General features: G+C 63.2%; 2 protein-coding genes across 3 annotated transcripts; one reads left to right on the top strand and one right to left on the bottom strand.

The window, feature by feature from the left end:
* The first annotated feature begins 424 nt into the window (after nucleotides 1-424).
* On the top strand, nucleotides 425-2,063 carry SFN (stratifin). Its single transcript, XM_041463203.1, has one exon. It carries the CDS (start codon nucleotides 882-884, stop codon nucleotides 1,620-1,622), a length of 741 nt encoding a protein of 246 aa, XP_041319137.1. The 5' UTR covers nucleotides 425-881; the 3' UTR covers nucleotides 1,623-2,063.
* A 4,234-nt stretch (nucleotides 2,064-6,297) lies between these two features.
* GPN2 (GPN-loop GTPase 2) lies at nucleotides 6,298-12,419 on the bottom strand. 2 transcript variants are annotated; one of them, XM_041463201.1, is made up of 6 exons: nucleotides 12,374-12,419; nucleotides 11,025-11,458; nucleotides 8,446-8,602; nucleotides 8,020-8,180; nucleotides 7,328-7,458; nucleotides 6,298-6,873 (listed from the first exon to the last, which is right to left on the bottom strand). In XM_041463201.1, exons 2-6 carry the CDS (start codon nucleotides 11,439-11,441, stop codon nucleotides 6,801-6,803), a joined length of 939 nt encoding a protein of 312 aa, XP_041319135.1. In that variant the 5' UTR covers nucleotides 11,442-11,458; nucleotides 12,374-12,419; the 3' UTR covers nucleotides 6,298-6,800. The 2 variants fall into 2 exon arrangements, with proteins under 2 accessions (XP_041319135.1, XP_041319136.1); XM_041463202.1 differs by having other exon boundaries at nucleotides 11,025-11,455; nucleotides 12,374-12,401.

Here is a 12,419-nt window from a genome sequence, read left to right on the forward strand (position 1 = left end):
CGCACGGAGATAAGGCCGGGCCGGGGCCGCGCCAGCGCCCGGCGTGTGGCAACAAGCTCGGAGTGAAACTCAGCTCAGATCCTATCGGCACCGCGGCCCACGGGCAGCCCGCAGGAGCGAGAGCCGCCGAGAGCCAGCTCGGCGAGAGGGACGCGGAGCGGCGGCGACGGGCAGCCCGGGGGTCTCCCCTCGCCGCTCCCACCTCGGCCACTTCGGGGGTCCCCTCAAAGGCCGGCTGTGCCCCGCTTTTTGGGACGGTCCCTCCCTGGCAGAGGAGCGGAGCCTCCGCCTGGGTCTCCCCACCTGTGGGAATAAACGCCCGCCCGTCAGGCGCTCGCAATTACGGCCGAGGCAATCACCATATCAAAAACGACAGCGATATGACTTTTTCGGGGGGGAGGGACCCGTTTTTACGAGCGGCCACACCCCGTGGCCCATTTCTCCGGGGTGGGGAAGAGCCGATTGTGTCCCCGTCCCCCCCAAAGGACAGCGCGGCTCCCGCCGCCCTCCCGGCGCTCTCGGCAGCGCGAAGGGCGGCTCCCGGTGCCGGGGCGGGCGGCGGCTCTGGGGAGAGCCCCGGGGCACCCAGGGGTGCCGCACCCACGGGGAGGGCAGGGCGTTGGCCGCCCCCCTCGCCCCCTCCCCAGCGCCCGCCGCCCGCGGGCGATGATTCACCGCGATTTTCCTTTTAAGGCCGCGCTCGGCGGGGAGGAAGCAGAGGAGGAGGAGGAGGAGGAGGACACTCCTTGGAGCTGGCTGGCTCCTCCTGCTCTCGCTCGAGGCTCCGACGCGCAGCCAAAAGCGAATCCCGGCGGCAGCGCTCGGCAGAGGCTCCGACGGCTCCCGGCCCCGCTGCTCGCCCAAGCGCCCGCGTCCCAGCCATGGCAAGAAACCACCAAGTGCAGAAGGCCAAGCTGGCCGAGCAGGCTGAGCGCTACGAGGACATGGCAGACTTCATGAAGGCCGTGGTGGAGCACGGGGACGAGCTGTCCAACGAGGAGCGCAACCTGCTGTCGGTGGCCTACAAGAACGTGGTGGGCTGCCAGCGCTCGGCGTGGAGGGTCATCTCCAGCATCGAGCACAAAACCGAGGAGGGCGACGACAAGGCGCAGGTGGTGAACGAGTACCGGGAGAAGGTGGAGCAGGAGCTCAACGCCGTCTGCAACAACGTGCTGGGCTTGCTGGACAAGTATCTCATCAAGAAGGACAGCGACACCGAGAGCAAGGTCTTCTACCTGAAGATGAAGGGCGACTACTTCCGATACCTGGCCGAGGTGGCCAGCGGGGACGACCGGCTGTCGACGATAGAGAAGGCGCAGGAGGCCTACCAAGAGGCCATGGACATCAGCAAAAAGGAGATGCAGCCCACGAACCCCATCCGCCTGGGGCTGGCCCTCAACTTCTCGGTGTTCCACTACGAGATCGCCAACGCCCCCGAGCAGGCCATCTCGCTGGCCAAGACCACCTTCGACGAGGCCATGGGCGACCTGCACACGCTCAGCGAAGACTCCTACAAGGACAGCACCCTCATCATGCAGCTGCTCAGGGACAACCTCACGCTATGGACAGCCGAGTGCGCCGGTGAAGACGGCGGCGAGGCTGGCGAAGAGCCCAAGAACTGAGCGTGCCCTGCCGAGCCGGGGGCCGGCCCCACCTGCCCCGCTCCAGCCCCTTCGGCATCTCTTCGTGGTTTTTTTTTTTTGGTTTTTTTTTTTTTTTTTTAATTTTTTTTGGTTGGTTTTGGCGGGGAGGAGTCTCAGCTCCCCCCATCCTGGATACCGGGAGCGGGGGTGGTTTTGGCAGGGCTCTTCCCTCTCTCTCCCCCATCCTCTGCTCTGGGGAGGGGGAAAAGAGGGAGAGGGGGTGTCTCTGTCCCGGAGAGCTGCCAGCCCCCGGTATTTAACATTTTTTTGTGGGGGGGTGTCCAGTCTGGCCTGTGCCTGCTCCAAACCCCCTGTCCCAGAGGGCTGGAGCAGCAACAGGAGGAGGTGAGGGGCTGGGCCGGGGTGAGGGGGGGTCCGGGCAGCCCCCCCATTCCGGGAGGGGGTCTCGTGTTGCCTCTGTGCTCCAATAAACCTTCTCCTGCACCTCTGCTCTCGTCTGCCTCGTCTCTCCCTGCACACATGTCCGGGCAGCCTGCCTCGCCCCCTCCCACCCCCCAGCACTGGCTGCTCTCCATGCCCCCAGCCCCACAGCAGGGTCTTGGGCTGAGCTGCGGCCGTGGCAGGCTCGGGGGTCTGTGCCTGCCTGGCACGGGGGTTTTGGCAGCCCCACCCAGCGCTGGCTGCTCCACGAGGTGCTCAAAGGTCCCCCGGTCCCTGACCCAAGCCCTTGGTACAAACCCAGAGTTCCCCAAAACCTGCCACTGACTCCCCTGGGTGGATCCCCGTGGCTCCTCTAAGTCCAAGGAGGAAAATCCACAAAAGCTGCGCGGGCAGCGACCCAGGGGCTGCCAGGGTGGGGACATCCCTCCCGAGGCCCCGACGCGCTGGGACAGGTGAAAGCTCAGCACTTCTGAAGGGCGCAGCTCCCTCCCCCTTCCCCCACCGGCGCGTTTCAACATGAGCAATAATTACAATAAAACACTCAGGCACCCCGGGCTGTGAGCTCAGCAGGGCCGGGCAGGGCCGGCCTTTGATGGGGAGGAAAGCGCCGTGACTCGGGAGGGGCTGCAGCGGGACAGGGGGGCCCTGGCGTGGCCAAACCCCGGCCCATGCAGGGCAGGGACCCCCTGGGCTCGGGGAATGGGGCCGGGACCCCCTGGGCTCGGGGAATGGGGCAGGAGGAGGGCAGGGACCCCCTGGGCTAAGGGAATGGGGCCGGGACCCCCTGGGCTCGGGGAATGGGGCCGGGACCCCCTGGGCTCGGGGAATGGGGCAGGAGCAGGGCCGGGACCCCCTGGGCTCCGGGAATGGGGCCGCGACCCCCTGGGCTCCGGGAATGGGGCAGGAGCAGCGCTGGGACCCCCGTGGTGCCAGCAGGAGCTCGGGGTGCCCGGGAGCGGGGGGCTGGCCCGGGGGTGACCAGGGCTCTGCTGGGCTGCACGAAGCAGCGCCTGGATGGACACCGGGAGCAGATCCCAGCAGAGGGGTGACCCCCGTGAGCCCCCGGCCCTGCCCAGCCCTGGTGCTGCCCTGGGGTCCCCAGAGGTGTCAGGGCGAGGGACCCCAAAGCTTGGCCTCCCCCGGGCGCTCCCAGCCTGGGAACGGCCCCAGACCTGTAATTAGCCAGAGCGGGGCAGCGACGGGAAAAACGAGCTGAGGGTGACCCCGCGGCCTGGGGACACCCGGACTGGTTAAACTGGGCAGCGGCGGGGCTGAGCTGGCAGTGCTGCTGCCCAGGAAGGGCTGACTGGGGGTGTCCGTCCAGCCCTGGGGCTGCGGGTTCCCCCCGGCTTCCCAGGGGTTAACAGATTTCAACAGCTCCCGAAATTGCGGCGTGGCTGGGCCGTGTGGGAGGATGGAGCTCCCCGCTCCCAGCCGGTCCGGCAGCTTTTCCAGGCTGGGAAGGAGGAGCCCTGGATCCCCAGGACTCTCCTGTGAGAGGGTTGTGCTGCTGGGGAGCTCTCTGGGGTCCTTCTGTCCCCCTGCTTCACCCTGGGTGCTGGGACCGGGGGACGTGGGGACCTGCATCCCCAGCCTGGTCCTTATCCAGAGGCTGTGGAATGCTCTTGGCATTCCCCTCTCAAGGGGCGTCCAGAGGAGCTCTCAGATAGATCGATTTTAGTGTCTTAAAGACCCTCAGAGCAGAGGGACTGGGTGCCAGGGCCAAGGAGTGTCCCCCACCCCGCAGTCCCCAGCAGGGCCCTGGCACGGGCGCTGGTGGCCACGGGCAAAAGGCCACCAAAACGGGTCTGTGAGGAGACCAGGGGTGTTCTGCTGCCTGCAGAAGGCTCTGCCCATCCCGAGTGGGAGCTGCAGCAGCCACGGCCCCGCCTGTCCTTGTCACCACTGTCCCAGCCTCCCCCCGGGCTGTGTGCCCAGGGCTGGGGCTGGCCAGTCTGGGCACCCAGACATGGGGTGCCATCGCCCCTGGCCTCGGGGCAGCCTCCTGCCAGCCTGCCACCAGTGCCTGCTCTTTCTGGAGAGCTTTTTTATCCTCATTAGAAAGCGCCACTTGATGGGGAAACTCAGCTTTTGAGCAGGAGCTCCGTGATGGAGCTGAAATCAGGGCTGGAGCACGGGGGGACCCAGGAGAGCCCAGTTCCGTGGCTGTGAGTGGTGCTCAAACCCCTCCATCCCCAAAACAGCACCCTCAGGTTCAGCCCCACGGTCGGGGGGGCTCAGCAGGAAGGACCAGCCTGGGTCAGGGGTCAGGGGGGCTCAGCAGGAGCTCAGGTCAGGGGGGCTCAGCAGGACCAGCCCAGCTCAGGGGGGCTCAGCAGGACCAGCCCGGGTCAGGGTGGGCTCAGCAGGACAAGCCCGGGTCAGGGGGGCTCAGCAGGACCAGCCCAGCTCAGGGGGGCTCAGCAGGACCAGCCCAGCTCAGGGGTCAGGGGGGCTCAGCAGGACCAGCCCAGCTCAGGGGTCAGGGGGCTCAGCAGGTCGGACCAGCCTGGCAGAGCACCCGGCCCCCTCCCAGGGATGTGCCAGGGCTGGGGTGACTCATGCTGGCCCTTGGCCCCGCAGATTGCTCAAGGCAGTGACAGCAGCCAAAGTGTCACCTCCCTGGGCCCGGAGCCTGGCCGTGTCCCCTCCCAGCCTGGGCTGTGTGCGGTGCAGGGGCAGGCTGCCTTTCCCCCTGCGCTGCCCACCAGGGGCTCCAGCCCTCCCTGTCTCCTGCTCAGCCTGTCCAGGTCACCCTGGGCAGGAGCAGAATTGTCCCCTCCGGGCTGTGGGTCCTGGCTCAGCCCCTGATTCATCTGTGAGAAGCTCCTTGGTGCAAAACCGCTGCAGTTTTGGGGCTGAAGCTCTCTGAGACCTGAGCATTTCCTGGCTGAACACAGCAGAGGATCCTGAGCTGAGCAGTTTCCATCCAAGGCTGGGGCTGCAAATATCCAGGGCATCCAAATAAAAAAGCCAAAAAGCCACAAAAGCTTTGATGGCTCTTGTGTAACTCAGCCTGACCTGACCATACCCTTTTAAGCCACCAAATCTCTCAAAGCCATAGAAAAGCCACTATAAAATTAATATTTTTATGATCCCGTCTCCCAGCCCTTCACAGCAGCTACAGAGCTCCAAAACGACCGTGACAGGGCCACGAGCCACAGGGTGAGGGTGGGATTTCAGCTCAGTTATGGTTAGATTGGCTTCCAGAGCTTCAGCACTGAAATGCAGCTGCTGGCTCCAGCCAGGAACACCCAGGGAAATTCCTGGGCTCTGGGGAGAGCTGAGGCACTGGCAGCACGCTGGGATTTGACTTCGATATCTGAAATCTCAGTTTCATTGGGAAGGGGTCTGGGTGAAGCACAAGCATTGTGAGTCTGTGTGCTCCTCTCCCTGAGCTCCTCCTTGCCTCCAAATCCTGGCCACAGAGTTGGGAGATGTGGGGAAAATTCATTTTAATTCCGTGCCCGACTGCCCAAGACCCCGTTCACATTCAGATCCATCAAGGATCCAGTCTCCAATCCCTCTGCCAAGGGCCAAACCACCCTGTGAGAAAATCCTGTTGTATTTTATGCAAGATCTTGGGCAAGAGGCGATGCTGAGTCTGCAGAGCTGGGATCGGGAGTCGCGCCCGCTCCCGTCCCGTGGGGAGCTCTGGGAGGCACCCGGAGGCTCCCTGGTGGGGACACCCCACCTGCCACCCCCAGCCCTCCCAATCCCTGCCCAAGACCCCCCAATCCACCCCCAGCAAGACCCCCCCAGTCCACCCCAAGACCCCCCAATCCCCCCAGCTGCTGCCTGGAGCAGGGAGCACACGAGGCTCAGAGCTGCTGCCAGCGCTGGGAGCTGCAGCAGCAGAGCCAGGGGAATGACAGGGCAGGAGGGGAAAAGCAAGGCCAGAAGAAGGAAGGTGGATGAGGACACCCAAGGCTGCTCTGGGAACGGCCCGAGATGCAAACCACGAGCTGACTCACACAGGGGCTTTCTTAACCCAAAGGAGCCGAGCTGGCACTTTGTGTGTGCTGCCCCTGGACCAGGGCAGGGGCAGCAGCAGTGCCCTGCCTGCTGCCCCCAGCCCTGCCAGGCTGAGCATTCCCAGCAGGGCACAGGGACAGGGACAGGGACAGGGCACAGGGACAGGGCACAGGGCACAGGGACAGGTCCTGGCAGCGCCGCTCCCACCACTGGTGCTTTGGCCTCGGGCTCCAGAGCACTCCTGGGTTTGTTTATTCAGCTTCAGCAAACTCTAAGATGAAAGTGAGACCGAGGAGCGTTTTATTAAGAAAGAGTCCATCATTATTTCTAAGAAAAAGAAAAACAAACATCTCTCTGTCCTTGAGACGGCGCGGAGGCGTCGTGGCCTGGATTCTGCTGGGAGCATGGGGCCCGTGCACGCTCCTCCTGCAGCACACCCTGCTCTGCTGCCTCCACTCTCACTGCACACGAGGCAGCTCCAGCTGATTCTTCTTTCTCTGGATCTGTCCTGGTCATGATGGAGGAGACCTTATCTCGCTTCTTTTCCTTGCTCTCCCTGCCTTCCCTGGCTCAGTCTCTCTGTTCCTAGGAGAAGACCCTCAGCCGCCTCCCTTGTGCCAAAGCCCTGCTCCGGGCAGCAGGCCTGAAGCTCGGGAGGTCAAACCCACCCAGAGAGGGTCCAGGCTCTGCCTGGAAAGGCTTCCAGTTGCTCTGAGTCACGGCTGAAGCTCGGGTAGGAAAAGGAGAGGTGTCAAAGCAGAGGAGCCGGGGAAGGGCGTGTCACAGATCCATCACCTCCTCTTCCACAGCTTTGTCCTGAGATTGCACATACTTCTCCTGCACTGCCAGGGTGCTGATAACGCAGTAATTAAGGAAAACGAGGGGCTGGGCTCAAACACTCCCTTCTGCAGGAGCTCTGAAGTTCCCAGCCAGGAACCAGCCCAGCCTCACATTAGCCCGAGGGCCATCGGGAAGAGGCAGCATCACCTGAGTTACTTCTGGCTCTGCCTGATCCCAGGCCTGACAAGTCCGGGAGAATCAATTGTATGATTTGGAGGAGAAGGAAAGATCCACCCAAGGGAAGGTGAGAGAGAGGAAAGGTGTCAAAAGTTCCTGAAATGCCACAGTGTGAATTCCCAGCTTTGGCGGGTTTGGTGGGAACAAGTGTCTGCCTGGGCTGGGCTGAGCACACCCCACACCCCACTCCCCACGTGTGTGTCACCCAGCAGATGATGAACCTGGGCCTGCAAATTCCACCCTTTGTCCCCCAGGGAGAGAGAAATTCAGCTCAGCAGCAGAGAGGATACGAAGAGAAGTGGAAGTCGGCCCCCACAGCCGCCGACATCAGCGCCTCCAGGCTCCGCTGCTCCCGGTCCCCGAAGGAATATCCATTGGCCTTGTCCACAGCCTGCATCACCTGCCTCATGCTCTGCTTGTCCTGGGACGAGGGAGCTCGCTGGCACCCGCTCCTTCCCCAGCCAGCAGCTCACCCTGGCCCGGGCTGTTTTCTCTGGGGCTCGGGGCCACCCTGACAGCGCCCGGGGACACCAACAGGGACAAACAGGGACACTGCACCGGCCCTCCACCCTCTCATTCCCTTTCATCACCTTCTCCCAGCCCATTTGCCTGCTGACACTTCTGCCAACTGCCTGATTAAGGACATTTCCAGCCCTCCCTCTCTCCCCCTTCTCATTATTCGCTGCTCCCTAATTTAACAGGGCTTTAGGTGACCCTGAGCCCAGATTTGAAATGCAGGCCAGAAGAGCTGAAGGAAGGGGGAGCCTGGATTCCCCACCCCAGGACACAAGGCCCAGGTAGCCCCAAGCTCATCAGCCTTTTTCTTTCCTTTGGCTGCCACAGATCATTTACAAATCTGGGTGTGCTCCCGTTTTCCAGCCCCGAGTCTCCTCAGAGCTGAGGTTTCCAGCCCTGTGGCTCTGAGCAGACAAAAAGCAGCTGCTGCCCATGCAGGGCTCCCTGCTCCCTCCTGCTGGCTCACCTGGACGTTGAGTGGCACGAAGGACACCAGGCTGTAGTCCTCGATCACCTCCACCAGCTTCTCGTTGAGGCGGCGGAAATTCCTGAAGAAGGGATCGGAGGCCAAATGGTCCACGAGGTAAGAGAGGTCCAGGACCTCGGTGTAATAATCCAGGTTGAAAGCTGCAGGGCAACAGGGAGCTCTGGAGGCAAGCTGGGAGCTGAAGAGCCCGGTGGGGTCTGCAGCAGGTCCCAGCCAGCCCCGTTCTCACACAGATTTGCAGCTGGCACCCCAATTCCACTCCCCCCTCCCTCAAATTCCTCCGTGTGCAAGGCCAGAATGGAGCTCTGAGCCACCCTGGCTGGCAGAAGGTGGCTCAGGGAGGCAGCAGAGATGAGGCTGGGGTCCCTGCCCCCCAGAGCAGGCCGTGGCTCAGGAGCTGCTCACCCAGCTTCCCGTAGTGCTCGATCAGGTCCATCTTGGAGAGGACGTTGACGTGGGGCAGCTCCACGTGCAGCATGGTGGACAGCGAGGTGCAGAGCACGGAGATGAACTTCCCGGGGTCCGTGCAGTAGTGGGAGTCCACCAGGTGCACGGCAGCCAGCTGGGCAGCGAGGGCACAGAGGGACACGGGTCAGAGCTGGGAGCTGCCCAGCCCTGCTCGTGGGGCCCACAGCAAAACCTGTTCAGGCACCACCTGGGGAAACAACCTCCCAGCCCCTGCACACAGAGCACAGCATCAGGGAACCTCGGGCTGGTTTGGCTCACAGGGGACCTTAAAGCTCACCTGGTGCCAGCCCTGCCATGGCAGGGACACCTTCCCCTGTCCCAGGTGCTCCCAGCCTGGCCTTGGGCACTGCCAGGGATCCAGGGGCAGCCACAGCTGCTCTGGGAATTCCATCCCAGCCCCTGCCCACCCTGCCAGGGAACAATTCCCAATCCCCAATCTCCCACCCAGCCCTGCCCTCTGGCAGTGGGGGCCATTCCCTGTGTCCTGTCCCTCCATCCCTGTCCCCAGTCCCTCTGCAGCTCTCCTGGAGCCCCTTCAGGCCCTGCCAGGGCTCTGAGCTCTCCCTGGAGCTTCTCTGCTCCACACTGAACTCATATCCATAAAGTGTCCGTGCCACATTCCCACGGACCAGCGTGGATTCAGAGCCAGGGCAGGGCTCTGGGGAGGCTTTTAGAGCTCCACCAACAGCACCACAGGAAACTCAACCTGCAGCTGCCCCCCGTTTCTCAGGGTTTCTCTCCCTGACGTTTCCACATCTGTCTGAACTCTGCAGGGATTCTGGGGTGGGAGCTGGGCCAGTTCCCCTCCTGAGCAGCACAGCTGTCTCCAGGTCCCCACAGGAATGCCACAGGAATGCCCAGGCCCCCTGAGGAGCAGGACCTGCAGCTCATCACCTTCTGCTGGGAGAGTCCCCCGTGGTTCGCACTAATAATTAATAATTACACTAACGAGCACCTCGATTCCCTGGGTTTTGTGTGGCTGTAACAATGTGGTCCCAGAGCTGGGGAAGCCACTCCAAGCCAGGGCTCTGAGGCTGAGTCACAGCAGCAGAACCCAGCCAGTCTGGGGCTCCCAGGCAGAGCAGAGCCAGCCCTGTCCATGTCTTATTTTAGCAGCTCCAACCCCGTGTCCATTTAGTGCAATGAAAATGAGCTCTAATGTGCACATTCCCCGTGACATTCTCAGGCAAATGAAGCTGCCCTTCTTGCTCAGAGCAGCTGGGTTTGCACTGCTGGTGTGGCTGCTGTGGCACAGCAAGCGCAGCGTCAGCAGCTCGGGGCTGCTCTCCCCTGCAGCTCCCGTTGTGCAAGAGCCCAGAGCTCATCCCACGGGCTGCAGGGCCCTGTGGGGCTGCACAGGGGCTGCCACGGCCCCTGCACCCCTCAGGGCAGTGCCAAGGCTCCCACACACACACAGCCCACTCTGGGTAACACAGCTGGGCTGGGGGAGGATCCTGCAGCATCCCGCCCCATCCCTGCAGGGGTTCAGGACAGCCTGGAGCTCCCTGGCCAGTGGAAGTGTCCCTGCCCCATCCCTGTAAGGGTTCAGGACATCCTGGAGCCCCCTGGCCAGTGGAGGTGTCCCTGGCCCATCCCTGGAAGGGTTCAGGACAGGCTGGAGCTCCCTGGCCAGTGGAAGTGTCCCTGCCCCATCCCTGGAAGGGTTCAGGACAGCCTGGAGCTCCCTGGCCAGTGGAAGTGTCCCTGGCCCATCCCAGGAGGGGTTCAGGACAGCCTGGAGCTCCCTGGCCAGTGGAAGTGTCCCTGGCCCATCCCAGGAAGGGTTCAGGACAGCCTGGAGCTCCCTGGCCAGTGGAGGTGTCCCTGGCCCATCCCTGGAAGGGTTCAGGACAGCCTGGAGCTCCCTGGGCCAGTGGAAGTGTCCCTGCCCCATCCCAGGAGGGGTTCAGGACAGGCTGGAGCTCCCTGGCCAGTGGAAGTGTCCCTGCCCACGGAATGCACTGGAACAAGATGGGCTCTGAGGTGCCCTCCAAGCCAAGCCATTCTGGGATTCTGTGTGAAGTGTGAGGAAGGAACTGAGCTCCTGCTCCCAATCCCACTGACAGCCCTGACCATTCTTTTGCCAATCCCTCCCAGCACAAAACAGGGCACAATTCTGTCGCTCTGATTTTTTAAGATTTTCTAAGCCTTCTGATGTTTACATTCTTGCAGCAAACCTTCTCACACACTTTCTGTCAATAACTCATAGTTTTGCATCCTTTTAGGGAGGAGGAGAATCTGGACTGTTGGTTTGCCCCGTGTCATTGGAGAGGTGGCACTGTCACCCTCCAATCCACTGTCACCTCTGAAAACCCACAAATGCTAGAGCCAGAAAATAAACTCCCCTTTTCACCTTGAGAGCAGCAGCGTGCTCACGTTGTGTTTTCTCATGTCCTGTAGTGACAAAATCCCCCTCCTCCCCTGATGAAGCCCCTTCCCACCAAAGGTCCCAAACACCCTGAGGGCAGCAGCCACGAGCTCGTGGGGCTGCCAGGCACCGCCCCAGCCCGTCCTACCCTGAAATCCCACTTGGCCAGCTGGGCAAAGACGTTCCTGAGGGCCCGGTGGTGCGTGTAGAGCTCCAGCTGCCCGGGGCAGTCGAAGAGCAGGTAGTGCCCGCGCAGCGCCCGCAGCCGCTCCTGCAGCCAGTCGGCGTTGGCCTCCAGGTACTCCATGCAGTAGAGCAGCCCCCCGTTGGGGCCCAGCCCCAGGCTGCCCATCACGTCGGCCAGGGTGACCAGCTCGCCGATGTCCAGGGCGCAGGGCCCGGGCAGCGCCTCGTTGGCAGGGTCCAGGTTGACCACGGCGGCGCGGCGGCCCAGCCGCGCCAGGAAGGCGCCCATGGCCTGGCAGTAGGTGCTCTTACCCGAGCCCGGGGGCCCGATCACCACCTGGCCAAAGGCCAGAGGGCTGGCCTGGCTGCCCTCGGCCATGCTGGGGCATGCTCCTGCTGAGGGGACGGGACAGCGGCCAGTGAGGGGCTGGCCTGGGTGTGCAGGGACAGGGGTGACAGAGGGGACAGGGGCCAGGGAGGGCTCAATCTGTGCTTATAGGGACAGCATGTGACAGAGGGGACAGCGCCCAGTGAGGGGCAGCTCTGGGAGTGTAGGGACAGGGGGGACAGAGGGGACAGCAGCCAGTGAGGGGCAGCTCTGGGAGTGTAGGGACAGGGGGGACAGAGGGGACAGCAGCCAGTGAGGGGCAGCTCTGGGAGTGTAGGGACAGGGGGGACAGAGGGGACAGCAGCCAGTGAGGGGCAGCTCTGGGAGTGTAGGGACAGGGGGGACAGAGGGGACAGCGGCCAGCGAGGGGCTGGCCTGGGGGGGTAGGGACAGGGGTGACAGAGGGGACAGCACCCAGTGAGGGGCAGCTCTGGGTGTGTAGGGACAGGGGTGACAGAGGGGACAGGGGCCAGGGAGGGGCTGGCCTGGGTGTGTAGGGACAAGGTGTGACAGAGGGGACAGCGGCCAGTGAGAGGCTGCTATGGGTGTGCAGGGACAGGTCGGATAGAGGGGACAACAGCCAGTGAGGGCTCAATCTGTGCTTATAGGGACAGGGTGTGACAGAGGGGACAGCACCCAGTGAGAGGCTGGTCTGTGTTTACAGGGACAGGGTGTGACAGAGGGGACAGCAACCCACTGTGGATCTGATCTGCACTTACAGGGCCCATGTGTCCCCACGTCCCCTTCTCCCCCAGTCTCCCTCGTGTCCCCTCCTCCCCCTTACGACTCTCCTTCCCCGCTCCTGCTTTCTCCCTCCCATCTCCCCTCCTTGCCCAGACCGCTCCGTCCCCTGTTAACCCCCGTCCCCGGTTATCCCCGTTATCCCGGTTATCCCCGTTATCCCCGGCCCGCAGGCCGCTCACCGCCGCCGGTGTCCCCGCTGTGGGTCCGGGTGCCCGCGGGCCCCGA

Source organism: Pyrgilauda ruficollis, unplaced genomic scaffold (genome assembly GCF_017590135.1).
Source record: "Pyrgilauda ruficollis isolate IOZ18807 unplaced genomic scaffold, ASM1759013v1 scaffold162, whole genome shotgun sequence".
In the NCBI taxonomy this organism is placed as follows: domain Eukaryota; kingdom Metazoa; phylum Chordata; class Aves; order Passeriformes; family Passeridae; genus Pyrgilauda; species Pyrgilauda ruficollis.

Bases quoted from the DNA above. Each gene is read 5' to 3' on its own strand.
- SFN (XM_041463203.1), top strand. From the start codon at position 882: ATGGCAAGAAACCACCAAGTGCAGAAGGCCAAGCTGGCCGAGCAGGCT.
- GPN2 (XM_041463201.1), bottom strand. From the start codon at position 11,441: ATGGCCGAGGGCAGCCAGGCCAGCCCTCTGGCCTTTGGCCAGGTGGTG. The intron at 8,181-8,445 runs GTGAGCAGCTCC...GTTGCCCTGCAG, and splicing joins CGAGCACTACGGGAAGCTGG to CTTTCAACCTGGATTATTAC. The intron at 7,459-8,019 runs GTGAGCCAGCAG...CCCTCGTCCCAG, and splicing joins TCGTGCCACTCAACGTCCAG to GACAAGCAGAGCATGAGGCA.